This window comes from Thermobia domestica, chromosome 3 (assembly GCF_964235325.1).
Source record: "Thermobia domestica chromosome 3, izTheDome1.hap1.1, whole genome shotgun sequence".
Lineage (NCBI taxonomy): Eukaryota > Metazoa > Arthropoda > Insecta > Zygentoma > Lepismatidae > Thermobia > Thermobia domestica.
The window spans coordinates 111,649,255-111,662,069 of record NC_137456.1 but is presented as its reverse complement, the minus strand read 5'-3'; the positions used below and the strand labels follow the sequence as shown (position 1 = coordinate 111,662,069).

At 30.8% G+C, this 12,815-nt stretch overlaps 1 protein-coding gene across 1 annotated transcript; it reads left to right on the top strand.

The window, feature by feature from the left end:
• The first annotated feature begins 4,285 nt into the window (after positions 1 to 4,285).
• Positions 4,286 to 7,701, top strand: LOC145681485 (uncharacterized). The gene is made up of 2 exons (XM_081753134.1): positions 4,286 to 4,337; positions 7,338 to 7,701. The coding sequence occupies exons 1-2, from the start codon at positions 4,326 to 4,328 to the stop codon at positions 7,605 to 7,607; spliced, it is 282 nt and encodes a 93-aa protein (XP_081609260.1). The 5' UTR covers positions 4,286 to 4,325; the 3' UTR covers positions 7,608 to 7,701.
• The last annotated feature ends 5,114 nt before the right edge of the window (positions 7,702 to 12,815 follow it).

Sequence of the window (12,815 nt, the reverse complement as noted above, 5' to 3'; positions counted from 1 at the left end):
TCTGGCAAACAAAACATCATGTGCGTGGGTTTTCTCGCGGTTCTTCCGTTTCCTATCACATTTCACTCTTATCGTCCATTTCATAATCATGGGACTTAAACTTAAAAAAAATACTACTAGCATGCGTTTCGAATCATACCGGCACTTAAATCCAGTGAAGTTGGCGAATTTACAAACCATTATGGATTGGAAACAATTTGTATTCAACCATGTAGTGCAAAGAAACTAATAGATCTTAGAAGTGTTTCAGAAACAAATAATTAAATGATTCAGATACAAAACTCACATTCTCTACAAAAGTTTATTTTTGCTTCAGAGAGAATCACAGTTACAAAGTACCTAGAGAAACACAGTTGCAATTTAGTTGTTGACTCTATTTCATTCATTGTCTTGACGTCAAAATGATTTTCTGATTCAAAATTCATTCACCGAAGTTTAGATTATAGTTTACAAAATTGAAAATAAAAAACAGTCTGGAATTCAATTTCAAATCTCGTTTTGAGTTTGTGAATTTTTCATCTAACTCTCTCAATCATGAAATGAAAATTCTCACACAAATGTAGAGATAAGATGGAATTTTTTGTCCAAAATAAAAGTCCATCAACGTCACTCTTGCTCAAAAATCTTAGCTTTTGGGTTTCAAAATGTTAAGTAACTCTGACTAAATGGAAAGAATCTTTAGAAAGAAGAAAGTAAATAATTTATTGGGTTTATTTCAAACTAGTTTTTCTTAAATATAAATTAAAATTAAACAATGACACATTACAAGTCACGAAAGGAATCGCTGGCTAGATCCCTTTATTTGAGTAATATGTGGTCACTATATTGCTGCCGACATTTCTGGTTTTCCAGATAAAAGATTACTATCCTTTAATTAAATATCGTCGCAATTGCTTTCCGATTATACTGTAGGTCACTGCAGAAAATTTCGCTGTCCACTGGGTAATGAACATGAAATTATTCGCATCAAAGAAATCCACACTAACGATTTGGCCAGATACAAATATTTTTATCATCATCTGGACAATTTTAATAACAAACTTTTATATCTTATAACTAAATAATAAGAAGGGCAAAAATCCCAAAGTATGCTTAATTAAGAATTAACTTTAAAAGCTGTGTAATTATCTCCGATTTTCAATCTGTTTAAAACAAATTTATTTATTGTCTAATGCTACAATAATAATTACTTTCGACATTAAAATAGAGAATAAATTAATGTGTCCTAAGTGTACAGTTTTCTTCCTCTTCTTTTTAAATAAATGCATAAGTAAACTGGTTTCCTATTTCATTTTCAAATACCATATTCCCGTGGCCATATGAACGAAATTATAGTGTTTAGGCCTGAAACAAAAATCTCAATTGACCAATCATTTGATTTAATTCTATATATGAGAAAGAATACAACATTTTCCATTTGAAAATGGGTGGATGATCCTTTTTTTTTTTTTTTTTTTTTTTAAACAAGACTATACATGACTCGGGGCAATAATTAACAAACTGCTGTACTTTTATTGTTGACACTTTTCGGGAGTTGTTGAAAATTGGATTAAGAGTATTGAATGTCTGTGATATCTTTGCTTTTATAGTCCATTGAATCAACATTATTCTGATTTGTTTTTAAATTATCAGAAATTTCAAAAGTTTGACTTGACTGACTTTTTCTTCGCATCTATCTAAATACCTTTTACTTTGTGGAAATTAAATTCTGCGGTACATAATTTTAATATTTAAGAATTAAATTCTATGGTGTATAATTTTAATATTTAAGAATCAAATTCTATGGTGTATAATTTTAATATCTAAGAATCAAATTCTATGGTGTATAATTTTAAGAATTAAAGTCTATGGTGTAAAATTTTAATATTTAAGAATAAAATTTTATGGTATATAATTTTGATATTTTAGAATCAAATTCTGTGATGTATAATTTTAAAATTTAAAAATCTAATTCTGTGTTGTATAATTTTGAAATTTGAGAGTCAAATTCTATATTATATAATTTTGAAATTTAAAAATCAAATACTGTGATGTATAATTTTAAAATTTACAAATCAAATTCTGTAGTGTATAACTTTAAAATTTATAAACCAAAGTTAATTTAAATAAAAATTCCTATAATGTTATTAGCGCTTAAAGCAAACATTGTTCAAAGTTGAGACATGAACCAATCAAAATACATCTTATTATGCTGAGCAAAATTATGTAAGTGACTGTAACAAGCAGGTGTCTAAATCACCAAGAAATTCGAAAATCACTAATTTTGTTCTAATCCAGTGGCGGATCTAGGAGGAAAAACTGGGGGACAACGAGAATCCAGACTATGATAGGTATATCATGAATTTACAATCTTCCATTGATTCTGCAGAAGTTTCCAAATTAACTCTCTCCCGGTGGATATTATGGCTAGATTGGACGTTGATATTGTGGACCTCAAGTATTGTTTTAAACATTACAAAAAGAAATATTGGAACTGAAACTATATCTAATGTTTCGAAAATTTTTCAACAAGGAATAAAAAGAAACGTTTTCAAAATATATACATGCGTATAAATAATAGTTTCATCTTTGTCGCTCAAAAAGTTGAGAGGCCTGGCCCCAGTCCCTGGGCTAGATCCGCCAGTGTGCTAAACCTAAAAAAATAATTCTGTATGAGAACCAACGTCATTTATTAAGATAAAACTGATTACTCAAGTATAGTATCATCAAGCTCTTTATTTTGAGACCAACAAGATATCTATACAAAATATCGTTATTAAGAGATATAATATCTTCCCGAAATAATTATGATTAACTGTCAAACTTTTTTTTCTATTTAACTAAAATAATATTTAACCAAAGTTGATATAATTGATTATACCAGAGGACATCAAGCTGAACAAAATTAAATGATTGAAGGTAAATTCTCATGCGTAACTTTTTTTTTAGAAAATTACAAAAAGAAAATAACTTTTTAATGAAGTTCAAAAGTGTGTCGTTCGTTGCCAATAAATACGGGACTTCTTTACTCTTTGGAAAAGATTATTTATTTATTTAGGAAGTGGAAAAGGTTGTTTACTTATTTCGGCAGTTTTTTTATTCTTTTGGTAAAGATTGTTTACTTATTTCGGCAGTTTTTTTATTCTTTTGGAAAAGGTTGTTTATTTTAACCACTTCATTTATTCGTTTGAAAAAGATTATTTATTTCAGTTGTTTTTTTTATTCTTTTGGAAAAGATTGTTTATTTAGTTCGGCAGTTTTTTATTCTTTTGGAAAAGATTGTTTCCTTATATCGGCAGTCTTTTTTATTTTTTTGAAAAAAAAATGTTTACTTCTATCGGCAGTTTTTAAAATTCTTTTTGAAAAAAGATTATTTATGTATATACTGTATATGTTTAAAAAAGAAGTACATGTTCTTCTAATAGTAACACATATAATAAACAATGATACAGATAGTTCTAATAGTTGCCCGCACTACTACTTGTAACATTTTCATAATGTTATTAGCGTTTAAAGAGGGCAAAATGTCCCAAGACGAGACATATACCTTTAAGAACTGATACATCTCATTAAGCTGAACATAATGATATGTGCATCAGTGACACACATACTCCTAATAATTACACAGATTACATATACGAGCATTTATGAGAGGGCACGGTGGCTCAGTGGTAGAGCACTTACATCTGGTGTGTAGGGTCCCTGGTTCGATCCCCGGCCAAGTAAATTTGTGGTGGACAACATCGTAACCATAGAGTTTTCTGGGGTACTCCCACATTCTCATTCCACCAATTATTCCATCATCATTCACTTACTTTCATCATCCGTCTCCCTTAGCCTAAGCTCATAATAATGGGACGTTAAACTGAATTTTTTTTCATTTTTTACGAGTATTTATGAAGAAAAACTTTCGCTTTCTTTAAGAATCTGTAGTCATATGAAAGAAAAAAGAAAACAGAATACATCATTCCTGTGAATTAAGTTCTTTGTAATTTCAGTAAATTCCATGGGAGATAGATTATGATTCAATATTATTATGATGTGTAGAGAAACATATAACGGGTCTATATTATGTAGCTGCAAGCTAGTATAAACGCTGCTGGATAGCAATATTAAAGCCTCACCGTAATACACAGTCATTTGGTAGTTCTTTCCACTAATGAGTATCAATATATGTGCATAGCAAGAATATTCGAGAAGTTCCGTCTGCTTGGAGCAAGGTCATATAGCGTCCTTCTGCATAAACTGGGTGGGGCAGCCGGGTTTTGATGTCTCCTATAAAAGGGAACACTCGCATTGTAAAGCTTGTAGCACTCGACAGAGACAGCACAAGAAACTCAGCCAAAATGTACAAGCTCGTAAGTGTTGCGTTCTCTTGTGTTTTGTTCCTTCGTGTCCATTTGGTATAGTTGTGTAACTACGTAATAACAATATTCTACATACATACGTAGATCAAACATCAGAGGGCGTAAAACGTATTCTCGGTGATCCGATATTTTGTTTATTGATTCAAAATTCGTACTATGATAATAGATTTTAGAAAAATTAAAATTAGTTTAACATTATGGAGAAGATAAAAAGTTAAAAAAAACTAATATCGTAATGACTAGATACAAGAGATATTTGGGGAAATAGTAACAACTACAAAATATCTCCTAAATTATCGCATTTATTTATTTGGTTAAGTATGTTTTCAAAGTGATATAAATGTATTACTTACATACGAGAGGATACTATCAGGTTCTTTCTTTTTTTTTTCTTTGAAGTCTTAAAATATCAACATTCACACAGAACTAACAATAATAAGAAAAAAGCAATTCTAGTCCAACCATAATGACTTTAATTAATTGAACGAGTTAGAAAAAGGGAATAAAATATTTTTAATTTTTTTTACCTGATCAAATATACAAAACAGTAGATAAAGGAATGTTAAACTAATTAAAATAAATACAATATGATATCAATATTTGAAATAAGCTTATTGATTTTCACAAATTAAGGAGTCACGAAAGTACAGTCATAGTTATCAGAATAGTAGAAAATAGTTTCCTTTACTTAAAAACTATGGTTATTATTAATAATATTGTTTAAAAAAATTCGAATAATCGAAATAATGGATTCTTGAAATATTCGTTACTCGGATAACCAATAATTGTTGGGATTTTGGAAAACAAATATTTGAATGAGCACACGAAAAATTTTGAATAATTACAAAAATAACGACTTATTAAATTAATTAAACTCGAATTCATAAAATTTCGAAAATTTTAAAAGAACACTACTTACTATCTTAATTTTAAATAGAGTTTTGTTGTATAAAGTTTAGTTATACTGTAGGTATAACAATTAATTGAAATAGTGGAAATTCGTAGTCAGAAACTAATTGTCTAAGAAATATATTATTTTTATAAAATCATATTAAGAGCTAGCAAAAACTTGGAGAGAATTGCTGCGTTCCATCCTACCTGCCTCGAAGAAAAACGAGCTACCGTATAGAGTTCAATTACTTTTTATTGGTATCTGACTATAATGCATGGTTAATACACTTCTCAAGTAATAGCATAATTAATATCGATGAAGATTGCTTTCTTCAAACACTGAAAATATTTTTAGTAAACGGTTATGCGAGAATGTAAAGTGATTTGTTACAAAAACTTTTGCCGCTCTAGTTGCTGGTCTAGTGATTAGTGCGCCTGCTTTTCGTGCAAGAGATCCCGGGCTCGTATCCTAGTGGTAGAATGTCGAATGCACGTCAACGGTCTAGATCCTACTTTAAATTGAAGGTCTTGTCATTTTATAGCCTTGCTGTTTACTAAGCATATACATGCAAATCAATCATTCAATCTGAGTGCATTTTTAAGAAAACAATACTCACTAAATATTACTTATTTAATCAACTAATAGGCTTATTCGTATGTACATCATTAGTGCAAAATTTTGTATCGTATATTTTTATTGTATTTTTAGCAATAAAAATAGTTGAATTTTATATTTAAAAGTTCAGCTAGAATTGTCTCCAAGTATACTTAAGAATTAAATTAGTATTAATTCTTAGACACATTTTTAATCACATGTTATATTTTGTTTTTCTTAATTCCTAAGTATACTTCCAGTTCTATAAACCTATATTATTTTAAATTTTAAAAACTAAATACTTCAATAATTTATTTTTAAAATTCATAAATTAAGGTTATTTTAATGATTAGCAATTTCCAAACATTTACTTGTAGTTTCTTTCCGTTTAAAATACTAAATGTTTAAATATGTTATTTAAATCTGATTTATTGTGAACTTTAATCAAATTAACTAAATAATCATCTTGAAATTGATGTAATAAATAGCTCTTTGTAAAAAAAAAAAAAAAAAGTGCCACATTAAGTAATCATTTGGTACGATATTTTGAGAAGTAAATCCAATTACCAACTTCTAATGATGTGTTAGGCCATTAGTGTTTTATTAATAAGGGAAGTTTATTAATTATTAAAAATATTTTAAGAAAATTTTTAACAAAAACATTCTTTGTTTTAATTTCCTTTCTAAGATATACAATATTTAATTCTCATCTGGCAAACGCAAAGATTTCCTTTAAAAAATTAGTATTCTTCATTACATTATGAATTTGTAACAGGAACAGTGGTGGATCTGGCTCGGGGCTGGGGAGGCTACCTCCTCCAGGTTTTTTAAGTGACAAAAAATTAAGCTATTATTTACGTATTTTTGAAACTTTACAGTAAACTCATTATATACCTATCATAGTCTGGGTTCTGGCTGCGCTCCCCGTTTCTACCTTCTAGATCCGCCACTGAATAGGAACTATACTAACTTTCTTTTATTATTCAGATTTGAAAAATAAAGTTCCGGAACTATATAATTGAAATCTTGTGAAACAGAGAAAAATTCTATTTAGTAAAAATATCAGTTGTCATTGAAAAATTTACAATAGTATCTATATTAAAAAACGGTTTTGTGCTTGGTTTACTGTTTTAAAAACATATATATACGTTGTCAAATAAATTATAGATAAAAAAATAAAACTTGAAAGTCAGTCACTGAATTAAAAAACTACTTCAGTAAATTTATTTGACAACGTAAGAAGGAAAGCAGATAAAAGAGAAATCAAGAAAATTGTTTAGTGAAAAAATTGTCAAATGTAGAAAATTAATAATTACTGTAATTGTGTTCGAAATGCATACAGATTTACTATAATAAACACTTCACAACAAATCATTTATTTCCACACAAAAAATTAAAGTTTTAATTAGTTCAATCATTTTTACTACCGTTGTATGAGAATTAATTATTTTTTGTTAAAACATTTTATTATGAATGTTTATAAAAGTTATTCTTGTTTATTTCAGATCCTTTTCTCCGCCCTCTTGGCTATTGCTGCTGCCAAACCAGGAGTTCTTGCTCCAGCTGTTGCCTACGGCGCCCAAGTAGCCGCCATTCAAGCTCCAGCCGCTGTTGCCTACAGTGCTCCAGTAGCCGCCATTCAAGCTCCAGCCGCTGTTGCCTACAGTGCCCCCGTAGCTGCTGTTGCTGCTGCCCCAGTGGCTTACACCACTGGCTACAATGTTGCCTACCGTGTTGAACCTGTTGAACAACACGGATACAGAATCGCTTACTAAAAAAAACTTTTATCATAAAATATACATGTAAAAAATATATTTAATTTTGCACTCCCCAATTTAGCAATAATAAAAGGCATCATGCTTTAGCAAATGTATTGTTTTTCATTATTTTTTTTAAAAAAATCATACAGTGTATGAATACCGGGTCAGATTTCATTGCCTTTGGTAATGGAATATCTGAGGATGGTATGTTGACTTTAAAACGAAAAGACAGAAAGAGTAAGAAAGAAGGAGAATATTTACTTAGTCACATCAATGAAACTTCAAAAGAAATGTCACGCTGTCATTCCAACTTATATGACAATATAGGTAAGTTATTGGACTCCTGCAAATACTACAGGAAAAGAATGTGACCATTAAAATATACTGAACAACAATCCTTTCGTGTCTGACACGCTGAAATCGCAGGAAGTTATAAACTAACAAACACAACATGACATCTAGTTACAACAGCTGATCTAGAATCAATCATTTCTAGCTATTGTCTTCTGTATTTGACTATACGACAACGGTTTGTTTGGTATATTTAACGATAATTTCAACTTAGCCAGCGACAAGTCACTTTTCTTGAGCTATACCTGACCTTAAACCACTTGTTTGTTTGTTTGGAGTTTATCGATCTTTTTTTCAACACCAACGCTATATCAAACGTGGTTTAAGAGTTTTCACATTGGATGCAAACCACATTCGGTTCTCTCGAGAATTAAGTCCGGTTCTCCCACATCTAAGGCAATGTGTTGTCACACGGACTCACAATTACTAGGAACTCTTAATTTAAGTTATATTTCTAAGAAGCAGTGGTGTACGCAGAAAAAAAAAAGTTCGTCAATGAGGATTTAAGCTCCCAAGTTCATAGAATTTCAGGTGTTCGTATACATATCTTAATATTATAAACGTACATTTTAGAATTTACCTCTCTTGCGTACGCCACTACTTAGAGCACTATATATATATATATATATATATATATATATATATATATATATATATATATATATATATATATATATATATATACGTATAGGCTTGGTGTTTATATTGCTGAAACTCATTCCCTGAGTGTGAAATATTCCATTTGCACACTGTTCCTAACTCAATACTCAAGGATTACAGGAATTATTATTATTATTATTATTGTCGTTGTTGTTGTTAGTAGTAGTAGTAGCAGTAGTAACAATAGTAGTAGTAGTAGTAGTAGTAGTAGTAGAAGTAGTAGTAGTAGTAGTAGTAGTAAATTCCTGAAGAAAACGAAGTTAACATTATGACTTAAATCTTTCTTGCGTGTACTTCTTTGTTCTATATGTGCTTAATTAACGATCAACAAAAAGATCATAAATGGAAATAAAACGTTGAGCCATCCTGATATAATTTTATTTCTTTAGAGGAAATCATATTCAGCACGTTTATGTTAATTAGCACAACCTAACCAACGACTTGGCCCGACTGTTGGAATCAACCGTGTGTTCCGACGAGTTAGCTCGTACGAGTCAAAGGTTCGATTGAAATGAGCCATCGATTTCATTTATCTCAACTCAAGGGTGTACCCAGCAAATTTTTCTTCGGGGGGGGTCAAGAGGTTTTTTTTAGATGGATTGGAGTAAAAACGAACTGAAAGTCCTGTTTCAGAATATGAAAGTATTACTACGTATATATTACATATATTATTATTATTATTATTATTATTATTATTATTATTATTATTATTATTATTATTATTATTATTATTATTATTATTACAGTGAAACCTCTCTAAAGCGGACAGCCGCGGGGAATCAAAAATTGTCCGCTATAGAGAGGTGTCCGCCTTCAAGAGGTTTCAGTATTTTTTATGTAAATTAGTGAGCAAGATATACAATTTAAAAAAATATTTTTGCATGAATCACGTATTTACGAATATTACATGCATTATTCTCTGTCATCCAATACTCTATGTTCGAGGCACAACATGGAAATAACATATTATAGTTCTCTGCACTTTACACTTATCAGTACTTCCTTCTTTTTCAGTATGGCGCTTTAATTTGTGGGGTAATTGGAGTCCTGAAGTGTTCTTTTTGACACAATATACATACCTGAGGGCAAAAAGTACTAAACTTGTCTTCTGGTAGGTTAGAGACTCCAACGGGACAGTAGCATAATGTGTCATCCCTAACGGCGGGCAACTGTCAATCACTTTTGTGTCTAAAACAGCTTGGGTGGGAGTGGGATGCAAGCAAAGGACATAAGAGTGTTGTTAAACAGAGACGCTTCATCTAGGTTGCTGAGCAGACAGTTGAGGGGGAAAATGTTGTCACAATGCTTCCTTGGTGATACATGTATGAATTACTAAAAATGTATTTTTACTACACTTTTCAACTTATTTCTAGAGAAAGTGTCCGTAATATGGAGGTAAATGATACCTATAAAAGACAGAAAAGACTGTCCGTGTCCGTACTAGAGAGTGTCCGCTTTAGAGAGGTTTGTCAATATGCTTTTTCCTATTGCAGTGTTTGGGGAATACAAAATATGTCCGTTAAGGGAGGTGTCCGCTTTATAGAGGTGTCCGTTAGTAGAGGTTTCACTGTATTATTATTATTATTATTATTATTATTATTATTATTATTATTAGCTCAAACGTGAGTTTTGATACTGTAAAGCATTAGAATCGCAAGTTGTAGGAAATGTGTCAAATAAGTCTATTGAAAGAAAAAGAAAAACTTTTAGGAAGTCCATTTGTTTGATTTTGGCTTTGTGTATCAGTAAAAGGTACGGACCACCGCACCTGAACTTTCTCGCTCTAATTTCTTAAACTAAATCATGTTGTACTGCAGTTGTTACTGAAACATATATTTATAAGAAATCGACAAAATAGTATGAGTCATATTTGAGTAAATAGTAAATAATAATAATAATAATAATAATAATAATAATAATAATAATAATAATAATAATAATAATAATAATAATAATAATAATAATAATAATAATAATAACACAACTACGCTTGTAAACATTTTTGTGACAAATAATTTGCGCAACATTATAAAGTTATTAACGATAAATTATATGGCCAAGTTAGTCTTTTTTCATTGTTCTACAGGGGTTATAAACGATAATTCGTTTATTTCTTCCACTTTTGATTTAAATAGAGGCTTAATAGAGGAGACGGGACCTTTTCTTGGGAAGCTGAATCGATTACAAGAAACCACTTCTCGATATGTCTTACCATTTTTGCTCTATGGACACCAGTACTGAAACCGGAAATACTAGAAAATTTTAACCACTTCTGGTTTCCGTAGAAGTGTTTGCGGGTGGTGATGGTATGTTCTCTTAAGACACTGAATCGATTGAAAAAAAAAGAACGCTTGTAATTATCTATTAGTATTTCTGTTCTGTGGCGATGAATGATGAAACTGAAAATGGTTGATTTCTACGTACCACTTCCGGTTTGAATAGGTTACTGGAGATGGATCCTATTGTTGAGACACTGAATTGCATGAAAAAAAAAATGCTTTTCGATATCATTTACCGTTTTTGTTCTATGGAATCACTATTGAAATCGGAAGTAATAGTAAATTTCAACTACTATCGATTTTGGTAGTGTTACAGGTGATGATGATATTTTCTCTTCAGACGCTTAACCGAAAAAAAAAACATTTATACTCTACGGCGAAAAACGTTGAAAGTGGAAATAGATACTTTAAACCACTTCCGGCTTGAATAGATATTAATCGATTGCAAAACAACCGTTTCTATATCTCTTATCGTTTTTGATCTGATTTTTGTCAACAGACAGAGACAGACGGACGGAGATAAGATTTCACTATAGAACGGATATAACCGTTCTATAAGATTTCACTTATACTTATGGGTAGCATAGTTTGAAATAAGAATAAGAATAAGAATAAGAATAAGAATAAGAATAAGAATAAGAAGAAGAAGAAGTTCGGTCCCTCATGCTGAACATACTTTGAACTCCATTGGCAAACTAGAATGCATTGAATAACATGCCTATAGTGTGCTTAGTTAGTTGGATTACATTGAAATTTATTTTAGTGTTCCTTTCAGCAACGACACCATATGGGACGTGGACCTACAGCTTAACGTGAAATCCGAAGATGAGCTCCCATCGGAAATCGAACACGTATCTCCCAACCAAAGGCACGGATGCTAAGCATATTGCAGTAAGGGAGCTCTTGGTTGGATTAGAGTTGGGCGTCCCTTTCGGCAAGAGGCTATGTAAGACTTAGACCTATACAGCTTAACATAGGATCCCAACAACATGAGTTCCCACCTGAAATCGACCCCTCACCAAAGGCGCGTACTCTAAGTTACGAAGAAGTTCTATCTAAAATGTGCGTTATAAATGCTTCGAAAAAAAAAAACACTTTAAAACACTCGCTAATATTGCAAATGCTTTACCTTTGATGTTGTAGAAATGCTCTATTTGATTCATGTCTTTATTTATGAACTTATAAACTATATAAATTAATTGTTTATAAAAAAAAAATATTAAATCTTTAATTAGACACATTTCTATGTGTTATATCTTTGTTTATATCGAAAAGTTACAATAAAATGTATTATTGGAGTAAAATGCTCATGCAAGTCTAATGGAGCGTTAAATTTTTGTTTAATTTATCGTTCATTCTGTATGCGTGAATCATAGTTTCATAGTATCATACTGTAGGGCAGTAGCGGCTAATATTAGTGTTGCAGCGTTGCGCAACAACCAAAGTATTTCAAGAGAAAATATTGGCAATAATAGTAAAGAACAGAAAAAATACTTTCTAATAATCCCATATATACTTTAAATAACATTTTTTTACTTCTGTAACTGTCCGTTCCGTTAATCCGTTTTAAAAAGCAAAAAACAATCCGCCACAGAGTCTCTAATTTATATTGCGTTGCAGCGAGCATACAACGACCAGATTCCTTCAGCGCGGCAATTGGAGCAAATGTTAAGTCTCCTTTCCCCTATCTCAGAAGTTAAAGGCTCTGGTCGTTGCAGTGCTTCTGCAACACAGCACGGTTTCCAGTGAACGATAAGGTTTTTCGCTCTAAATAAGATTTCTGAATTTTATTTCACTAGCAATTAACAAATGCAATTTGTTTTTATGCATTCATATTTTTAAATTACGGGACTATACTGAAGCAAATTAATATAATGACAATTAAAAAAAGTGGTTGCAGAATTACAAAATAAGAAAGAAATATGTAGTAGAG